A 17,369-nucleotide genomic window follows, 5' to 3' on the forward strand; every position below is an offset into this window, starting at 1 on the left:
ATTTATTTGTTGTCGTTTAGAAAATATTAAGCCCGTGCAGGACTTTATATACACCCTGTATAATCCTATATATTTTGGTCAAAGAACCTTACGTGAAATAACAGGTTTCATTTTAGCTATTAGTAAGTTAATTCAAATCGGACGAGTTTCAAGCAAACGCAAGGTGAACAACCAACATACAATTTTATATAACTAAAAATCAATAGCTCCAGTATTGTTCATGTTTTTTTAAAGGTTTTAGACTCATGATATTTTAACGCTGCGGAGCAGCATGGGTCCTCTAGCTAAACTTATTATAAGATATGTTGTTACGATTTATTAAAGAGAAACATCATAGTTTGTAAAAATAGGAGCCCTGGTGAGACCTATGAAATGACATCCCTAGCATTAAATTTGTTTCTCAAATATCTTAGTAGTAGGCGACTCACCATCTTATTACCAATCCATCAGGTGTTAGCGTTCCCTGATTCTCTAACGATCAGCTCGCCAGTAATGATTAGAACATAAACTAGACAAAAATCTTTCTTCTTTTCAAAATGTCAAATTTGTAAGCTAAAATAAAAACCTAATTGGAGGACAGTGAGGAAAACAAAGTTTAAAAGAAATGAGGAAATGTACCTTTTATTATTACATAATTCAAATAATAACACAGTTCTTAGCTAGTAGAGTTTCAAGCTCAAAACAGACATATAATGGAACATAATTATAACTTTTGAAAAGGTTTTATTTGTACTGTACATTAAAACCACAATATAGAGAGAGGGCTGAAACAATTTCAGTACAAATTCATACATTTAAATTTCCGTCAAAACCATTATACATACTTTGACAAAACAAGTATGTAAAAGGGTCAACTTCAAAGATGAATATTTTACTTAAGAATACCAAAAATGCCCAAACAATTGCACAACTAAGTTATTATTTAAAATCAAGACAAAAAATACAATATGCCTATTTAGGTCGTATATTAGGTAGGATTAAACCTTGTCAAAAACTGTTCAAATGTAGAGATAACTAATATCTTTAAGTATAAGAATATTGGGAATCTAGCATGAGGAAAAAACCCAATTTATCGACACAGGAAGTTGTGTGAGAGTTGTCAATATTTTTCAATATTAAAAAACTTCAAATCATTATACTTCATTAGGTAAATGGAGTCCTTTATTGCATTTAAAGACATTAATTTCCTCCCCACTTGAGAACAAAACTTAGAACTGACAAACTATAAAAAATTAAAATGATTACAAGCATGTTGAAACAAACTTAGTACAAAATAGTCAAAATACAACATTGATATTCTAATACTTATGCCATCAAGGTAAAACTACACTGAATGAGGTGGTATAACTTCATGGACATCCAGTTGTTCCAAATGAGTGTGTACAGCAATTTGACTGGAATCAAAAATATACATATAAAATCATACAACTCAAACCCATCCACTTCACTTGAGCAATATTTTAAAACTATAAAAATACAATATCAGCCAAATTTAAATAGGGAACGAAAAGAATTCAACACACACGACCGTTTGCAACCTTTAACAGAAAAATAATTTAACAATCTTAAGTTACGTCCCCGCACTGAAGTTTGAATGTTGGTAATGACTTTGAAGCATTTAAAGAGCTTAAATACAGAGTCTTATACTTAATTATTGGGGATTATTGAATATTGAGTCAATTATAAACAAACAATAAATGTATTGAATATAACACAGCATGAAATATTGCTGTATCATAGTCTCTTCTATTAGCGCAATATGAAATTCACTTTTGTTAATATTTTCATAAGTCCACAGAAATTGTTATGGTATTTAGAATAATCTCATAATTGTAACTTGATTCAGTAATAACATACTAGGATTCAACTTGATAGTTACCTGTTTTGCAGATGGTTTGGAACGTTATACTAGATGTTCAGTTGGCTCTGAAACATAAATTTACATTAAATAAAATGTGTTGATTTGTAGTTAAATAAACTACGAGTCAGAAAAATTAAATAACAGATAAAAAGTGTAAGTGACGTTAAGGAATAGTGATTTTTCAAACCTAAATCTCACCTTAAATTAAGTTACATCTAGAAAATTTATAAGAAAATTAAATTATAATATTGCATTGTCATCCATTTGTGAGCTATGTTTCAAGTTTCAAGTCTCTGGCTCATCGGGAACTTAGTATAAAATCGATTGCAAAATTTGTACCGGACAAAAAACGCTTTAAAATAGGGACTTTTTGGACATTTCCAATTTTTATTTTTGGCCTATACAAAATACTTGACATATTAAAAAATGTAGTGAATGACAAAAGATAATAAACAACTGAGAAGCTCTGTAGTACAAGTACATGAGGTGTTAAGACCAAATAGTTAATTTGCTAACTAAATTATTATTATATGCATACTAACAGATTTTGATATTTATTATGAAATATAGACTGACACAAAGAAAAATTGTAAGTCTTCATTTTTACAGGTTTAATATATTCTATGTGCCTAAGCAACACACATTTCTTATAGCTCTGTAATAAAGTATTACATGTATCTAACTATGCCATTAAATCTACCAGACTAAAAGGGTTATGATACATATAAATAATTTATCTTGAAAGAATAATAAAAACTATAATGATTAAAATACTTAAATAAAATGCCTTAAAAACTCAGTAAAAAAATATAATATCATGCCTGTTTTACTTGAAGTAGACATTTCATGTCTATGGATCAGCTGCAGCCAATTTCCAAGAATAAAAGAACTTTGTTGAATGGGACAGTCACAGAGTGTGTTGCAAGCTTAATTTCTATTTAACCCTTAAAAGTTATAACTTTCTATGGTTTTCAATGATTTAACCTTCTAGTTTGGCTTGGTTAAAAGTTACAATCAGTAATTAACATCAGCACACTCTATTGAGGGCTTTTGGTTATAACTTGGCTACAACTTCGTAGGAATGGAATGTCTAGTCCAATCCTTAGTCAAAGAGTGCAGCAAACAAGATTAATATGAACAAAAAACAAAACAAGCGTGACAGTACCTGGGCGATTTGTTTACCTGCTGCGCGAACGGGACCTGGACCTGGACTTGCTCTTGCTGCGGTCCTTGGGTGTGCGTGACTTGCTGCGGCCACGGGATCTACTGCGAGAGGCGCTGCGGCTACGAGTGCGGCGGTCACGAGAGCGTGAGCGAGACCTGCTACGACTATATGACCTGGGGAACACCCCAGAGTGTTAATAAGAGTGAAACCTCACACCTTCACCTCTCACAAGTTGCTATTGTGATGATGTTAGATGGTCGATTTTTTTAATTACATACTAGTCTTATACTAAAAACTCCTCGGTCATCTTGTGGTTATGCCTGCATTTGTCAAATATTGGTTTCTAATGGTTCATCGGGCAAAATTTATTTCTGAATACTTGATACGGTAGAACCACCCCTACCCACCACAAAAGGTTTTTGTTGTAGTTAACCTCTTCTGCCCAGAAGAAATATAGAGATTGGTTTACCCACCATGAACTTTAAAACTGGTTTGTTTGACACACTTTTCCTAGGAATCTAGAGAGACTTCCGATCCCATCTTTACCACAGCACGGACAATTTTCAACACTCTTACCACTGTGTCATCCAATATTTGACAAAAGAAAACAGTAAGAGCATCACCAAATTAGTTGTTGGCTAGCATAAACACTTTAGAGCATAGAAAATAAAAGCAAGTGTAAAAAATGTAATAGTTATGATTTAGAAGAAGTATATTTTATATAGATAATACAATTGAAGGGAGATGAAACTACACTACAAAGTCTTAGACAATCAATTTAGTTTAACACCAAAATGAACCAGTAAAACTTATTAGGTGAGTGGTATTCCAATCAATTTATACTTATTTATAGGCCAAACTCACAGGCAATGAGGGCGAGATATTTTATGAGTGGAAAGTCTATGTACAAAATTGAAGCATAATAAGAATAAGAAAGTATGACTTTTTAATAGTATAAAGAGTTTGTCTAATCTAGATTGCAAACTATTTTTTTACAATTACATATTCAAGTAGGAAAAGGGATACCTATTTTTTACTGAAATTGTTGTGCTAGCATGGACATTTCTATTAAATAAAATCAGCAATTGATCTTTAGGATTGTTAAATGATTATTTTTCAGAATAAAATGTTTTTTTTAGTAAAGTATTGAACATGTTATGTAACGCTATTTGACGTGAAGTGAAATTTGTATGAAAATGCAAGCATGACAATATGTTGAAAATATATGATGTGAGAGAATGATTAGGCCTGAAAACATACATTGAGAAAATACAAACCAAAAAGATAATCTCACATTCATGAGATGATTTTAAGATTAAGAGTAAAGACACTTGGCTAAAATATCAGTACCAAACTAACCCAACAAAATGTTTAAGAAGAATGTAATACTACGAAACCTTTACTAAGACCTATGGTTAATAAAATACAGTTTGTTACCGTGACTGAATGGGTTTGATTTTATGCAATATGTGTAACTCACATATATAGAGTGAGCGTGAGAGTCTAAACCGCCGATTGAGAACCGCAGATAGAGTGTCGAGCTACGAAGTCTACAAAACTTAGGAGAAACACAATCTTTTTCTGTCTGTCTTTCTTTCCCTCAGCGCCACTGCCAATCATCTCGTCATTCAAAGTGTTGTCCCAATGGTTTTCATTGTTTAGTTTTGTCATTTTCACCAGACATATACAAAAAAATAATACTGTTCCGTTTCCAGTTGAAATTTATTATAGATAGTAAACAGCGCAGCGCGTTCACTAACAAGAAAATTGTAATGCAGGATTAAAATTTAGTATAATTTTGCACAAAAAGAATAACGGACGAGAGTTAATTTCACCAATTTTACTCTCTTGGCCAAGAAAATTATCAAATTTGTTACTGTAAGTAAACAGTAAAAGAAATGAGGGAAAACAAAATTCTATAAAGTATCAAACTAGAATCAGCGGACATTTGATTTGTATTATTTGTCCCCCGAGATGATTGGCAGACAAGTGTGAAGAGGCGAGGCGCAGTGACCGTGCGTGAGGCGAGGTAGTTTCTACGCAGTTCAGATTAACATTCTCTGCGTCGTTCGTTAGAAGCAGGCTGTGTGCTGTGTAATCACCACTCAGCCCCACTTCCTATAAAACGTCAGGAAGACAATTGTTTAAGATTTACATTCAAACCCCAGCCCTTACCCCCAATAAAAATAACATATTACTGTAAAAAAAATCTATTACCATAAGCCCGCACAAAATTAAAAATTCAGTTCCTGTTATTAAAATAGTTGTAGAACAAAAATAATAAATTTGGTAGGTATACATAAAAGTTTCCGCAATTACAGCATATAAAAATAAAAATACATTACATTATGTTGTACATTTGACAGATTTACAAGAATCACTATTTAAATTATAAAACTGTGACAGACAGTAATACATACCTGAAACATCCCTAAATCAATATTATCAGACTGTTTTGTGCTTAAACAACTTTAAGTGCCAACAATTAACATAAAGTGCTGTGTGTGTGGATAGAAATGAACACTTCAAAAAGAGCCATATCTTTATTAACATGGCCTGAATATTTCGAGAACACAAGTCTGGAAAAGAACATAAGATATTAAGAATTAAGGGATTTTCGAAAGGAACCCACCTTCTCCTTCCTCGGCCTCGGTAGCGTGTGCAGTCCCGAGCGTAATGTCCACGCTCGCCACACTCATAGCAGCGATCCTCCGGGTGGAACGGGCGGCTGCGGCGAGGTGGCGGACCTCGATAACCACTCTTTCGAGCTCCGTTAGACATCTCTACCCTCACACGTCGGCCACACACAGTCCTACAAACACAAAATAGCAATCCAGTATTAATAACCTTTTGCTACAGATTGAAGATACCCCTTTTTATATACAAACTGTTACACTCATAAATTTCAACATTATATCGACGAACAGCCTAGACCCAACTTCAATTATCCCAAAAATCACATCTAAAAATGATGACTTAAAAAACCCCACCAAAGTATACATCCAACCAAATCAATTTTGTATTCTAGGCCTATTTAGCATTAATGGTAATATGTAGTAGCAGTAGAAAGAAAAATGTGCCTATGTGGATGGGCAAAAGCAAGGTTATTAGAGGCTGCAAGACCTCTTAAAAGGTTCAACTAAAGACTATTCTGATTTGATACAAATAAAAATTTTTTACAGTACTGCCTATCTGAAATAGTCGAAATGGATTGTAACGCTCAAAACAGCCTCAACTCTGACTAAAATTACAGATTAATGAAATTCTGATTATCAAAATCAACCAATAGCCACAAATTCCTCCAAATACAGCTCTTTAATAAGCTACCTGTATTGTTTCAAGAGCTTGATTATAATAAATTTAAAGACAGATTGGCTGATTGGCTTCTTGACAGAAGCTTTCATTCACTGGAAGGTTTTTTTGGATGCCAAATGTCTAATATATAGTTTCAGTTTTTTAAAATCCTGTTTTAACTTATTTTCTATCACTACAATATACCTAATTCATAGAAAAATTGTATATATTTTGACGTTGTCTATTGTACTTTTGTATTTAACGACAATAAAGATATTCTTATTCTTATTCTTATTCTTATTCAATCACAAATTACTTCTCACCTTCCGTCCAAACCTCGTACTGCATCCTCTGCATCTCTGGGGTCTTCAAATTCAACAAATGCAAAGCCGGGTGGGTTTCTGGCCACCCAAACATTACGGATCGGTCCATAATAAGAAAATGCTTCTTCCAAATCTTGTTTTGAAGCGGATGATCCTAAAATCAAATGTAAATAGGCTATAGTAAAGAGACTAAAAACCCATTGAGAAGTAGGTAATTTCCATCATGCATCATTTTCTTAAAATAAATAGGCTGCCAAAGGTTCTTAGGGGATTAAAATTAAATATCAATCATGCTAACATTTCACTTCCAACCCCTAATATATATACTGGTTCATTATAAGAGTACGGTAAGTTAGTCCTAAAAATGTGGTTCGGATTCCACTATAAACTGTAGGTCCTGTAGTTTCCATTAGCTGTATGGGCTACTAAATCAACAGCTGTCTAAGGAATAAGTCGGCCTTAGTCACTAACAAGACTACAAGATCGCGCCACTCATCCTACACTCATCTCCATTCATCCTAGGCTTAAAATACCTTCTTTGTATGGTCGCCATTTCATTGAAAAGTATTTAAGTATCTAACTATTTTAAATAATGTAAGTTTAATATAAGAAAATTAAGTCAAGTCACTATATGGTCCTGGCTTTTACTTCTGTTAGCAGCAAAAGACACCCTCTTGTTACTTCCTAATCAAAAACATAAAAACCACAAGAAATCCATCCAGGTTTAAATTGTAGGGTAGGCCTTTTTAAAACTTCCCGAAATCTTTCAATTAATTAGCAATTTAATAGGGACTGATAAGTTAAGGTATTTGAACTATAAACAAGACAGCTTGTTTTGAATGCATTTTAAGCTTACCTAAATCTCCAACATAAATCTTGCAGTCTGCATTACCAGAATCTCGGTACCGAGACATCTTTGAGTCTGAAACAACATTTCAAAATACAGATTCAATTCTTATTTTGCCTTTTAGACCTGATGACTGCTTTCATAGCAGTGAAAAGTTGAGCGGAGTGATCACGTTTCACAGTTTTAATAAAGCAATAAATTAAAAAATGTTTATTGATAGCCTATAATACAAAATACAACTATTCCATCAATTTAACTTATCAGTTTCGCTCAGAACTATAACACCTATAACAAGTATCATAAGTAAAGACGTGGACATTACATACATAGACCTATCCTTTGTATCAGTACTTTTTCTGTGTTTGCTTGCTAATGTGATATGGTGAACCCACAGTTCTGGTTGAACCCGACCTTGAACCTAAACCAATTGACATTTTCTCAATCTTGGCCAGATTTTACAATTCAGACAGAAATAATCCTTCATTTATCCATACGATTTACAGATGCAACTTTTTAAAGACTTGCCTGCTTTGAGAGAATTGCACTTAAATAGTTGTCACCATGTACCTTATGAGGTTTTTTTTTTCAAGCAAGTGTTCTACATTCAACTATCTCAAAACATTGCCAGAAGTAGTTGTTTGTGTGGTCCGGGCGTTTATTGCTCGTCTCCAAATTATACACATATCAAGCAGTTTGGTAATTATTTAGTAGGCCTATAGATGTCAAACAAATTTTTAATTTTGATACCTAACTTAAAAAGTTTTTTGCCTCCTACAAATATACCATTATTTATAATAGCAAATGACTATTCCTGAAGATATAACTAGTAAAATGTAGGCCTACCATGTTTGATTGAATAAGGTATTTAAGACAAACGACATTTACAAGTAGACTAACAATATATCTTTCAGAGAGGTCGGTCAGGCTTTAAGCGAATTCGTGACTGTATTTCTAAATAAGTCCTTTGAAGGTAGGTTGGATTAGGTAAGGAAAAGTTTAGGTTATGATGAATCCAGTTGTTGGTTTATGTTACCTAAAGACTGTTTTCGTTTGTAAGTAAAACCCTTAAAAACACCCCAAAACACTAGCCTATTTAAAAAAATGCAAGAATTTTTTTCAATATAGTATTTTGAAGTGTATTTTTTTTATGGTTTTAATTATTATAGCCTACAAAAACTCTTTAGGTAGGTATCTTAATAAAACAACTTGATTTATAACTTTAGGCTACCTTCCTAATCCAACCCAACTTCAAAACACTTAATACAGCCTCAAATTCACATAAGGCTCGACCAACCACCCTGACATGCCTAAACAAGAATAACGTTTGTTAATTACCACGTCGATTAAGGAGACTAAGGGAACCATAGTAATTTATATAACATTCGAAACTTGATTGATTTTGACCTCAACACAATGGTGCAAAAATTGTTATGCTGTCACGAAAACTGAAAAAAAGCTACGATCGATTGAATTTCATTTTAATGTTGTATTAGGAACTTTCATCTGCACATCAATATACACTAGCTACTTAACACTCTAAAATCAAAGTTGATAACCCAAGTCACATTTATTGATTGATGATTATAATATGCCATTTTAAAGTAAATACATTATTACCCTCCCACCTTGACCTTGCGTACTGAACGCACTAATGACTGTTCTCCCAAATTTAAGTTTATAGGCTTCCCTCGATTTTTGTTAGCCAACTTAGTAATACCTACTTCACTTCAATTTCAGATGACAGATGGTGTTTTAGCAGGTTCAGGTGGGTCTTAGGTTTGTATTTGAAAATAGCTTCTGAAGGCGTCATCCCAGTGATAGAATGTGGGGTGTTTCGATAAACAAAGAGGAACGAATATACTATAGGATTTTGTATACTTCGTGAACAATTGTGCTTGGCGTCATGAAGCATTTGCTTGCAGAAAACGCAACTTTGACTGTCTGAACTGCTCTTTCTGCAAGATCGTTGAATGCAGGATGATACGGAGAAGTTAAGTATGTGGTAAACTCCCATTGTTTCAAAAAACTTTCAAATTCTTCAGACCTGAATTGTGGTCCCCCATCAGTAACAACGGTGTTTGCAAGCCCAAAAGTTTCAAAGCAATGTCTCAGCTTCTTGATTAGCGGTGGTACCAGTAATGTAGAACACCTTAATCCATTTAGAATAGGCCTAACTATCTACAACCAACAGAAAATCTTTTCCTTGAAGCTCGGCAAAATCAAGATGAATTCTTTGCCAGCAATGATGTGGCCATGTCCATGGTTGTAGGGGTACAAGTGGAGCAGATTTACATGTCTTTTGACATATTGAGCATTCCCTCACCATGTTTGCGCCACATAAACAAAACTGTGTGCCAACGCCTTCATTTTTGATTCGCCAGGATGTTCTGTATGTATGTAGCAACATTGGTAGGCCTATTTATTTTTGATGAGTAGAAGGTATCACTACACGATTTCCCTATAAGAGACACCATGTTCAGTACACAAGGAGATTATAGGATGGTAATCCTGGTGTTGTTACTAAGATCCTAAGTCCTGTCCATGGTGTCTACTAAACCTGGTTTGAAAAATTCAAGGAGTTTTCCAGGAGAATTCAAGACAAATTCCTGAATTTTAAGGAGCTACTATCGGAACCCGTTTAACTAATCGCAACCAGCTAATAAATGAAAATGATTATTATTAGGCTATTATTATTATTAATAATGATTATTATTATTTGAAACAAAACATTTCCAAAGAATAATATTTTATACAACATAATAAAACAGTATAACTGGTAGGTAAGGCGACACCAGTTATCATCTCCCGCGATTGTGGGAATATCAGTGAGCATATCTTGCAGTATCTTCAACATCAGCGACAAAACGTCACACCGTCAACGATCACGGCAACACCCGTATTCATATTTTGCGGTTTGGGCGACACCGATAACCGTCTCTCGCGATCGCAGCAATTCCCGTAGGCATATCTTGCGGTTTCGGCAACACCGATAATCGCCTACCGCGATCGCGGCAACACCCGTGGGCATATCTCGTGGTTTCGGCGACACCGATAATCGTCTCTCGCGATCGCGGCAATACCCGTGTTGAGCATATCTTGCGGTTTTAGCAACACCGATAATCGTTTCCCGCGATCGCGGCAACACCCGTAGGCATCTCACGCGTCTCTCGCGATTGCGGCAATACTCGTGAGCATATCTTGCGGTTTCGGCAACACCGATAATCGTCTCCCGCGATCGCGGCAATACCCGTGAGCATATCTTGCGGCTTTAGCAACACCGATAATCGTCTCCCGCGATCGCGGCAATACCCGTGCGCATATCTTGCGGTTTTAGCGACACCGATGATCGTTTCCCGCGATCGCGGCAACGCCCGTAGGCATCTCACGTGGTTTCGGCGACACCGATAATCGTCTCTCGCGATCGCGGCAATACCCGTGAGCATATCTTGCGGTTTCGGCAACACCGATAATCGTCTCCCGCGATCGCGGCAATACCCGTGAGCATATCTTGCGGCTTTAGCAACACCGATAATCGTCTCCCGCGATCGCGGCAATACCCGTGCGCATATCGCGGCAACGCCCGTAGGCATCTCACGTGGTTTCGGCGACACCGATAATCGTCTCTCGCGATCGCGGCAATACCCGTGAGCATATCTTGCGGTTTCGGCAACACCGATAATCGTCTCCCGCGATCGCGGAAATACCCGTGAGCATATCTTGCGGGTTTAGCAACACCGATAATCGTTTCCCGCGATCGCGGCAACACCCGTAGGCATCTCACGTGGTTTCGGCGACACCGATAATCGTCTCTCGCGATCGCGGCAATACCCGTAGGCATCTTACGTGGTTTCGGCGACACCGATAATCGTCTCTGGCGATCGCGGCAATACCCGTGAGCATATCTTGCGGTTTTAGCAACACCGATAATCGTTTCCCGCGATCGCGGCAACACCCGTAGGCATCTCACGTGGTTTCGGCGACACCGATAATCGTCTCCCGCAATCGCGGCAATACCCGTGAGCATATCTTGCGGTTTTAGCAACATCGACAATCGTGTTCCGCGATCGCGGCAACACCCGTAGGCATATCTCGTGGTTTCAGCGACACCGATAATCGTCACTCGCGATCGCGGCAATACCCGTGAGCATATCTTGCGGTTTTAGCAACACCGATGATCGTTTCCCGCGATCGCGGCAACGCCCGTAGGCATCTCGCGTGGTTTCGGCGACACCGATAATCGTCTCTCGCGATCGCGGCAATACCCGTGAGCATATCTTGCGGTTTCGGCAACACCGATAATCGTCTCCCGCGATCGCGGCAATACCCGTGAGCATATCTTGCAGTTTTAGCAACACCGATAATCGTTTCCCGCGATCGCGGCAACACCCGTAGGCATCTCACGTGGTTTCGGCGACACCGATAATCGTCTCCCGCGATCGCGGAAATACCCGTGAGCATATCTTGCGGGTTTAGCAACACCGATAATCGTTTCCCGCGATCGCGGCAACACCCGTAGGCATCTCACGTGGTTTCGGCGACACCGATAATCGTCTCTCGCGATCGCGGCAATACCCGTAGGCATCTTACGTGGTTTCGGCGACACCGATAATTGTCTCTGGCGATCGCGGCAATACCCGTGAGCATATCTTGCGGTTTTAGCAACACCGATAATCGTTTCCCGCGATCGCGGCAACACCCGTAGGCATCTCACGTGGTTTCGGCGACACCGATAATCGTCTCCCGCAATCGCGGCAATACCCGTGAGCATATCTTGCGGTTTTAGCAACATCGACAATCGTGTTCCGCGATCGCGGCAACACCCGTAGGCATATCTCGTGGTTTCAGCGACACCGATAATCGTCACTCGCGATCGCGGCAATACCCGTGAGCATATCTTGCGGTTTCGGCAACACCGATAATCATTTCCCGCGATCGTGGCAACAAAAGCGGTAGTGTTTCGGTTAGGCGACGATTCCGATGACTGGGCTCCGGATTCCCGGAGGTTTGGGTGGATTCCTGGAGTTTTCCAGGACATTTCAAGGTAAGATAAAATTCCCGGAGGTTTCCCGGTTTTCCCGAATTTCCCGGAGAGTAGACACCATGCTGTCACATATTTGGTGAAAGTAGAAGACCGGATAAGGTTTGTACGTGCTGGCCACCTTAGCCCTCCAAGTGTCTCTAGTTTTGGTCTTAATGTTCGCCCATTTATTGCGCAATCGCAGGGTTTTATTAAAATGTATCTTAGAAACTAAAAACAATGTAAAGTATAACTTACTGTTTATATAATTTTGTTTGGAAAATTATGGGCTACAATGTAACATATAAAACATAACAAAAAAATGTTCAAGAATTTTTGAGGGGTTAACATTTCTCAAAAATTATAAAATAAATGATACAAATTTATGTTTGCGCTCAATAAATTGTTATAATTTATATGTAGGTCTACAAATATTTTAAAATAGCCACTTTGTTCAGAATTTTATGAGGATTCCAAAAATATAATAATATAAGGAAGTACTAGGTTTGCAAATAAATAAGTTATGGGCAAAAAATAGATTTCGGTACATAGCGTTTAGCTAAGAATGCATAGCCTAACCATAGATAGGAATCTGGCTGATAATTTATATCAATAGGCTATCACTACCTACTTCTTCAGGATCATCAACCAGCCCTTCAAAATCACTTAAATCTTCTTATAATGCACCACGTAAACTAATTTTGATTTTTAACCCTAAAACAATGATAAACGTAGGCTAATAAGTTAAAACACATCAGTCATCGGTGCGAGGTTAACCCTCCAACTGGCACATAGAAAAGTCTGTAGTGGCAAGGCCGTTTTAGTGATTTTGCAGACATATTTTTGAAAATTCATATAAATTGAACTAATAAAGTAAACCATATGAACCATATACTTGAATTATTCGTAAAATAATGAAGAATCTGAGAATGGTAAAATTGCAAGTAGTTGGAATAATAATTTTTGAAACAAAGAGAAAAAAACAAAAAAATTTTTTTTTCCAATTTGAAAGCAAAACTGTGCTGCAAATGCAGAAAATTTTTTATATGAAATCCAAGATATACAAAATGTTAGCAATTTATTTCTGTACATAAAAAAGTAAAAACATTCAATTTATAATTTTTTTTGGCTGAGTTATGGCCAAAAACTAAAAAACGGTGAAATTCCCATAAGCTTGTGAACAGGTGAAGAAGATAAATTGCACGTAAACAACAAGTGATGACGTTGGCACAGGTTGTGCAACATACTGCAACAAAAGTCCACTATGCACAGAATTTCATGGGCTATCAGATTGTATATGTCATTATAACAAAAGTTATAAATTTTGTTGAAACATGTGAATTACTACCGCGACTATAATAGTCGCGCTGCCAGTTCAGATACTCGTAAAAAGGTGGCCGAGGTGTTATTTTTCTATTTGAGTTATTTATAAATATATCGATATAATTTATAGCCTATATCTCAATATAGAAAATGAACTGCCGGATGCAGTGGTACCACCCGCTGTTCCGTAGACTAAAAATACCCCTTGCTATTATTTATTGAAAATATCCATTTTCGGTAGTTTTGTGATGCTTACATAGAGAAACTGACTTCGCGCGAAATTTTCTTCCCCTTTATCACTTAGTTATATTGATCCATCAGTGTTATAAATGTTATTTATGTAATAAAATGAAAGTTTAAAACCTCATCTTTCGATTGGTATACAATTTATGTAAGTTAGCGATCTTTTTTAACTGTTAATATGCAATTTAAAATAACCTTGCAAAATGCAACTAAAAATGGTAATGTATTATAGTCGCTGCCACTACAGACACCGACTACCGCGACTATTATAGTCGCTGTGCCAGTTGAAGGGTTAACCAAAACAAGCTGTTTACAAATACGCACATCAGCTGTCTGCTACAATATTTTCGGAACGAAAATGAAAAGCGTATAGAAACAGACATCGGGAGAAATCTCTGAATCTGCTGAAAAAAACGATACCTACTTAACTCGATCCAGTTCAATCCGATTCAGTCAGTCCCAGAACCGTCGCCGTAAACAGTGTTTGTGAGTCACAAGAGCGACACATAACACTGCAGCGGATGTGTTATGAATCGCTTTTACGACACATAGGCCCTAACACTCGGAGGGTTAGAGCAAGTCACTTGAAAAGTGAAGAAGGAGAAGACGATATCACTGTACAATTTCCAAGAGAAATCTACGCCCAAAAGAGATAACATTACAACAGGACAGCAAAATCCCCATCATCACATACCAAACCAATATCACCTAAATGTTCATCACCCAATATCCCTTTTACTAACAACAATGACACTCTATCAGACGATGTTGTCATTCGACGCTCTAAAATATACTAAAAGAAAGAAATCTAAAATACTAAAAGATACTTAGGCTAGGCCTAGCCCTATGAGGAGACATCCGTTAAGCAGAAAGGCACAAGTTTAATCGTTCTCTAACGATTTTAGGTTTGAACCAGTTGGCTGACTGGCTGTATCAGCCCTGCAGTTGATAATGGAATTAATTTAAATTTCGTCAAAGCCTGAAATGCATCATGAAATCTTGAGGTCGCGCTTGGTCATAATGGCTGCCGAAGCTAGCCCTACTCAACCGTCATGTTTGTGAGACGGAATAAAACATTTTCGGGTTACAAAAAATGAGTGCTCACCACAAAGCAATAAGATATCGTTTGTGTTAAAAAATGTTCTAAAACTGTAACTCACCACCTATTTTGTAGTTCACAACCCGCTACTTTTCATGAATAACACTTCTTGAAATGACAAACACCAAACAAGCAGGGTGACCGGCACAGAAACGGGAAGGAGAGAAAACAAAATGGCTGTTCGTCAAGGCGACAGGCAGAACGGAAGGGGTTCACGCAAGTAAAACTATGTATTTATTTTATTTCGGCCATTTCAGGATCTTGTCTGGAAACCTCACAAAAAGGGTGAATTTTATAAAACCATTGACTATATATATACCTACTGGTATATATAGTCAATGATAAAACATACTCCCGTATGTGATATATGGTTTTATCTATGATTTTAGCGAATTTCCCATAGGAATAGACGGTACTTTCCTGTTAAAGGGAACATTCATTATTATTATTGATGATTTTTCTTCGATGTTTTTGTTTTCCGATCCATTACAAATTGACAACAACTAATTGAACATGTTTAGGCCAAAATAGTCTGCCCTTTAGGCATACAACAATGCTTCAATATACTAAATTATTCCTTATTTTAATCTCTACAAAATGGTTGGGAAAGAAATTCCAAAATTTTATGTTTTTAGGGTCTAAAATGGGAAAACCCCATTTTTACCCCATAAAACCCCCCATAAACCCCCCGTTCCCATGGTCCGATCATGCTCGTTCGTGAACTCGTTAGAATAAAATAATGTAGGTTTACATGTTTATACCAAATTTCATCAAAATCGGATGATTTTTGTTCGAGTTATCGTGCTAACGGACACACACACACACACACATTTACCTATATAGAAAAACTGAACTTATGCTAATTATGCTATATTGAACTTTTTTGCCTTATCTACCTAAATTAGACCATTTTAAGCACTTTTTACTATTGGCACTTTTAAAGGGCAACGCCTATTTCACCCTGAAAATCACGTTTGAAAATCAAGAAAAATGCTAGAAATCATTGATTTTTGGGGCTTTATAAGTTTCTTTTTAACTTAGAGTGGGTTTTTTTTTAATAATTAGTCCATTTTAAACACTTTTTTGGCAAATGCCGTTTTTACCCAGGAAACCAGGTTTGAAAAATCGTAAAAAATAGTAAAGTACCAAAAATTACCCCATTTTTGGGTAAACCAAATTAAATATGTAATAAACTAACCTAACCTAACCTAACCTAACCCAACCCAACCCAACCTAACCCATGCTTAGGTTAACAATTACCTTATTACCTTATTACCATCTTCTTGGCCGTTGACCCATCGTATAATGGGAATAGGCTGTGTCTGCGTAAAAACTACTTATTTATTTCCGCACATATGTATAAGACTCACAAGTTTAAAATATGTAAAAAAACATAATTTTAGTACTCATGGCGGTCGCTATGTTCTACTTCAGCTCATCCAAACTACCTTCCAGGAATTCCTTTATTGAGAAGTAGGGATTTTTACGGAAAAAATTTCCTGTGGTGGTTTTAAACTTTCTGCTGGCGAGGGTCTTAGTGGCAGCTGGGAGTTTGTTGAAGAATCGGATGGCGCTTCCAGGGAATGAGTCCCTATTTCTACTGAGGCGAGTGCGAGGAACATCGAGTTGATTTCGGCCTCTTGTATTGTAGTTGTGAATGTCAGCCCTGGCCACCAGGCCCAGTTCATTGTTCTTGATTTCCTGCATGCATGCTCATATGTAGTGGCTATAGATGGTCAATATGCCCAGGTTTTTGAAGATGGGTTTGCTATGCTCAGGGCGATGGCTGCTTGTTATAATGCGCACAGCTTTCTTCTGGAGCTTCAAAACTCTGGCTGCCCCAGCAGCGTGTCCCCAGAGAATTATGCCATAAGAGATATGACAATGAAACATAGCATAGTACACCATAACCCGGTAGGAATCTGTAACACACTGCTTCAATCTCCTCAGTAGAAATATGACACGAGCCAGCTTAGTACATACATGTTTGACGTGATCGCTCCAGTCCAGTGTTGAGTCAAGGTAGAAACCCAATAGTTTAAAACTCCCACCGATGTTGTTTGGGGTGCGTGACAGAGTGCAAGTCAACCAGTTTGTCTTGGTCTCATTTAGTTGCAGTTTGTTTGCCCTGAACCACAGCTCCACATCTTTCAGATAATTTTTCGCTAGTTCCTCTGCAAGGAGCGGTGTTTTTCCT

The 17,369-nt window shown here is 37.1% G+C and overlaps 1 protein-coding gene across 4 annotated transcripts; it reads right to left on the bottom strand.

The window, feature by feature from the left end:
• Positions 1-605: 605 nt before the first annotated feature.
• LOC128987701 (serine/arginine-rich splicing factor 7-like) lies at positions 606-15,347 on the bottom strand. 4 transcript variants are annotated; one of them, XR_008490268.1, is made up of 7 exons: positions 15,234-15,347; positions 7,500-7,565; positions 6,644-6,797; positions 5,659-5,838; positions 3,027-3,190; positions 1,880-1,926; positions 606-1,394 (listed from the first exon to the last, which is right to left on the bottom strand). XR_008490268.1 is itself a non-coding variant. In XM_054408693.1 (7 exons), exons 2-6 carry the CDS (start codon positions 7,555-7,557, stop codon positions 1,917-1,919), a joined length of 549 nt encoding a protein of 182 aa, XP_054264668.1. In that variant the 5' UTR covers positions 7,558-7,565; positions 15,234-15,347; the 3' UTR covers positions 606-1,394; positions 1,880-1,916. The 4 variants fall into 4 exon arrangements, 2 of the variants coding, with proteins under 2 accessions (XP_054264668.1, XP_054264667.1); XR_008490267.1 differs by having other exon boundaries at positions 3,027-3,199; XM_054408693.1 differs by having other exon boundaries at positions 3,044-3,190.
• Between the last annotated feature and the right edge of the window lie 2,022 nt (positions 15,348-17,369).

The sequence above is a fragment of the Macrosteles quadrilineatus genome, unplaced genomic scaffold, assembly GCF_028750875.1.
Source record: "Macrosteles quadrilineatus isolate MER2022 unplaced genomic scaffold, UCM_ALF_1.0 Scaffold_2__2_contigs__length_208266976, whole genome shotgun sequence".
Taxonomy (NCBI): domain Eukaryota; kingdom Metazoa; phylum Arthropoda; class Insecta; order Hemiptera; family Cicadellidae; genus Macrosteles; species Macrosteles quadrilineatus.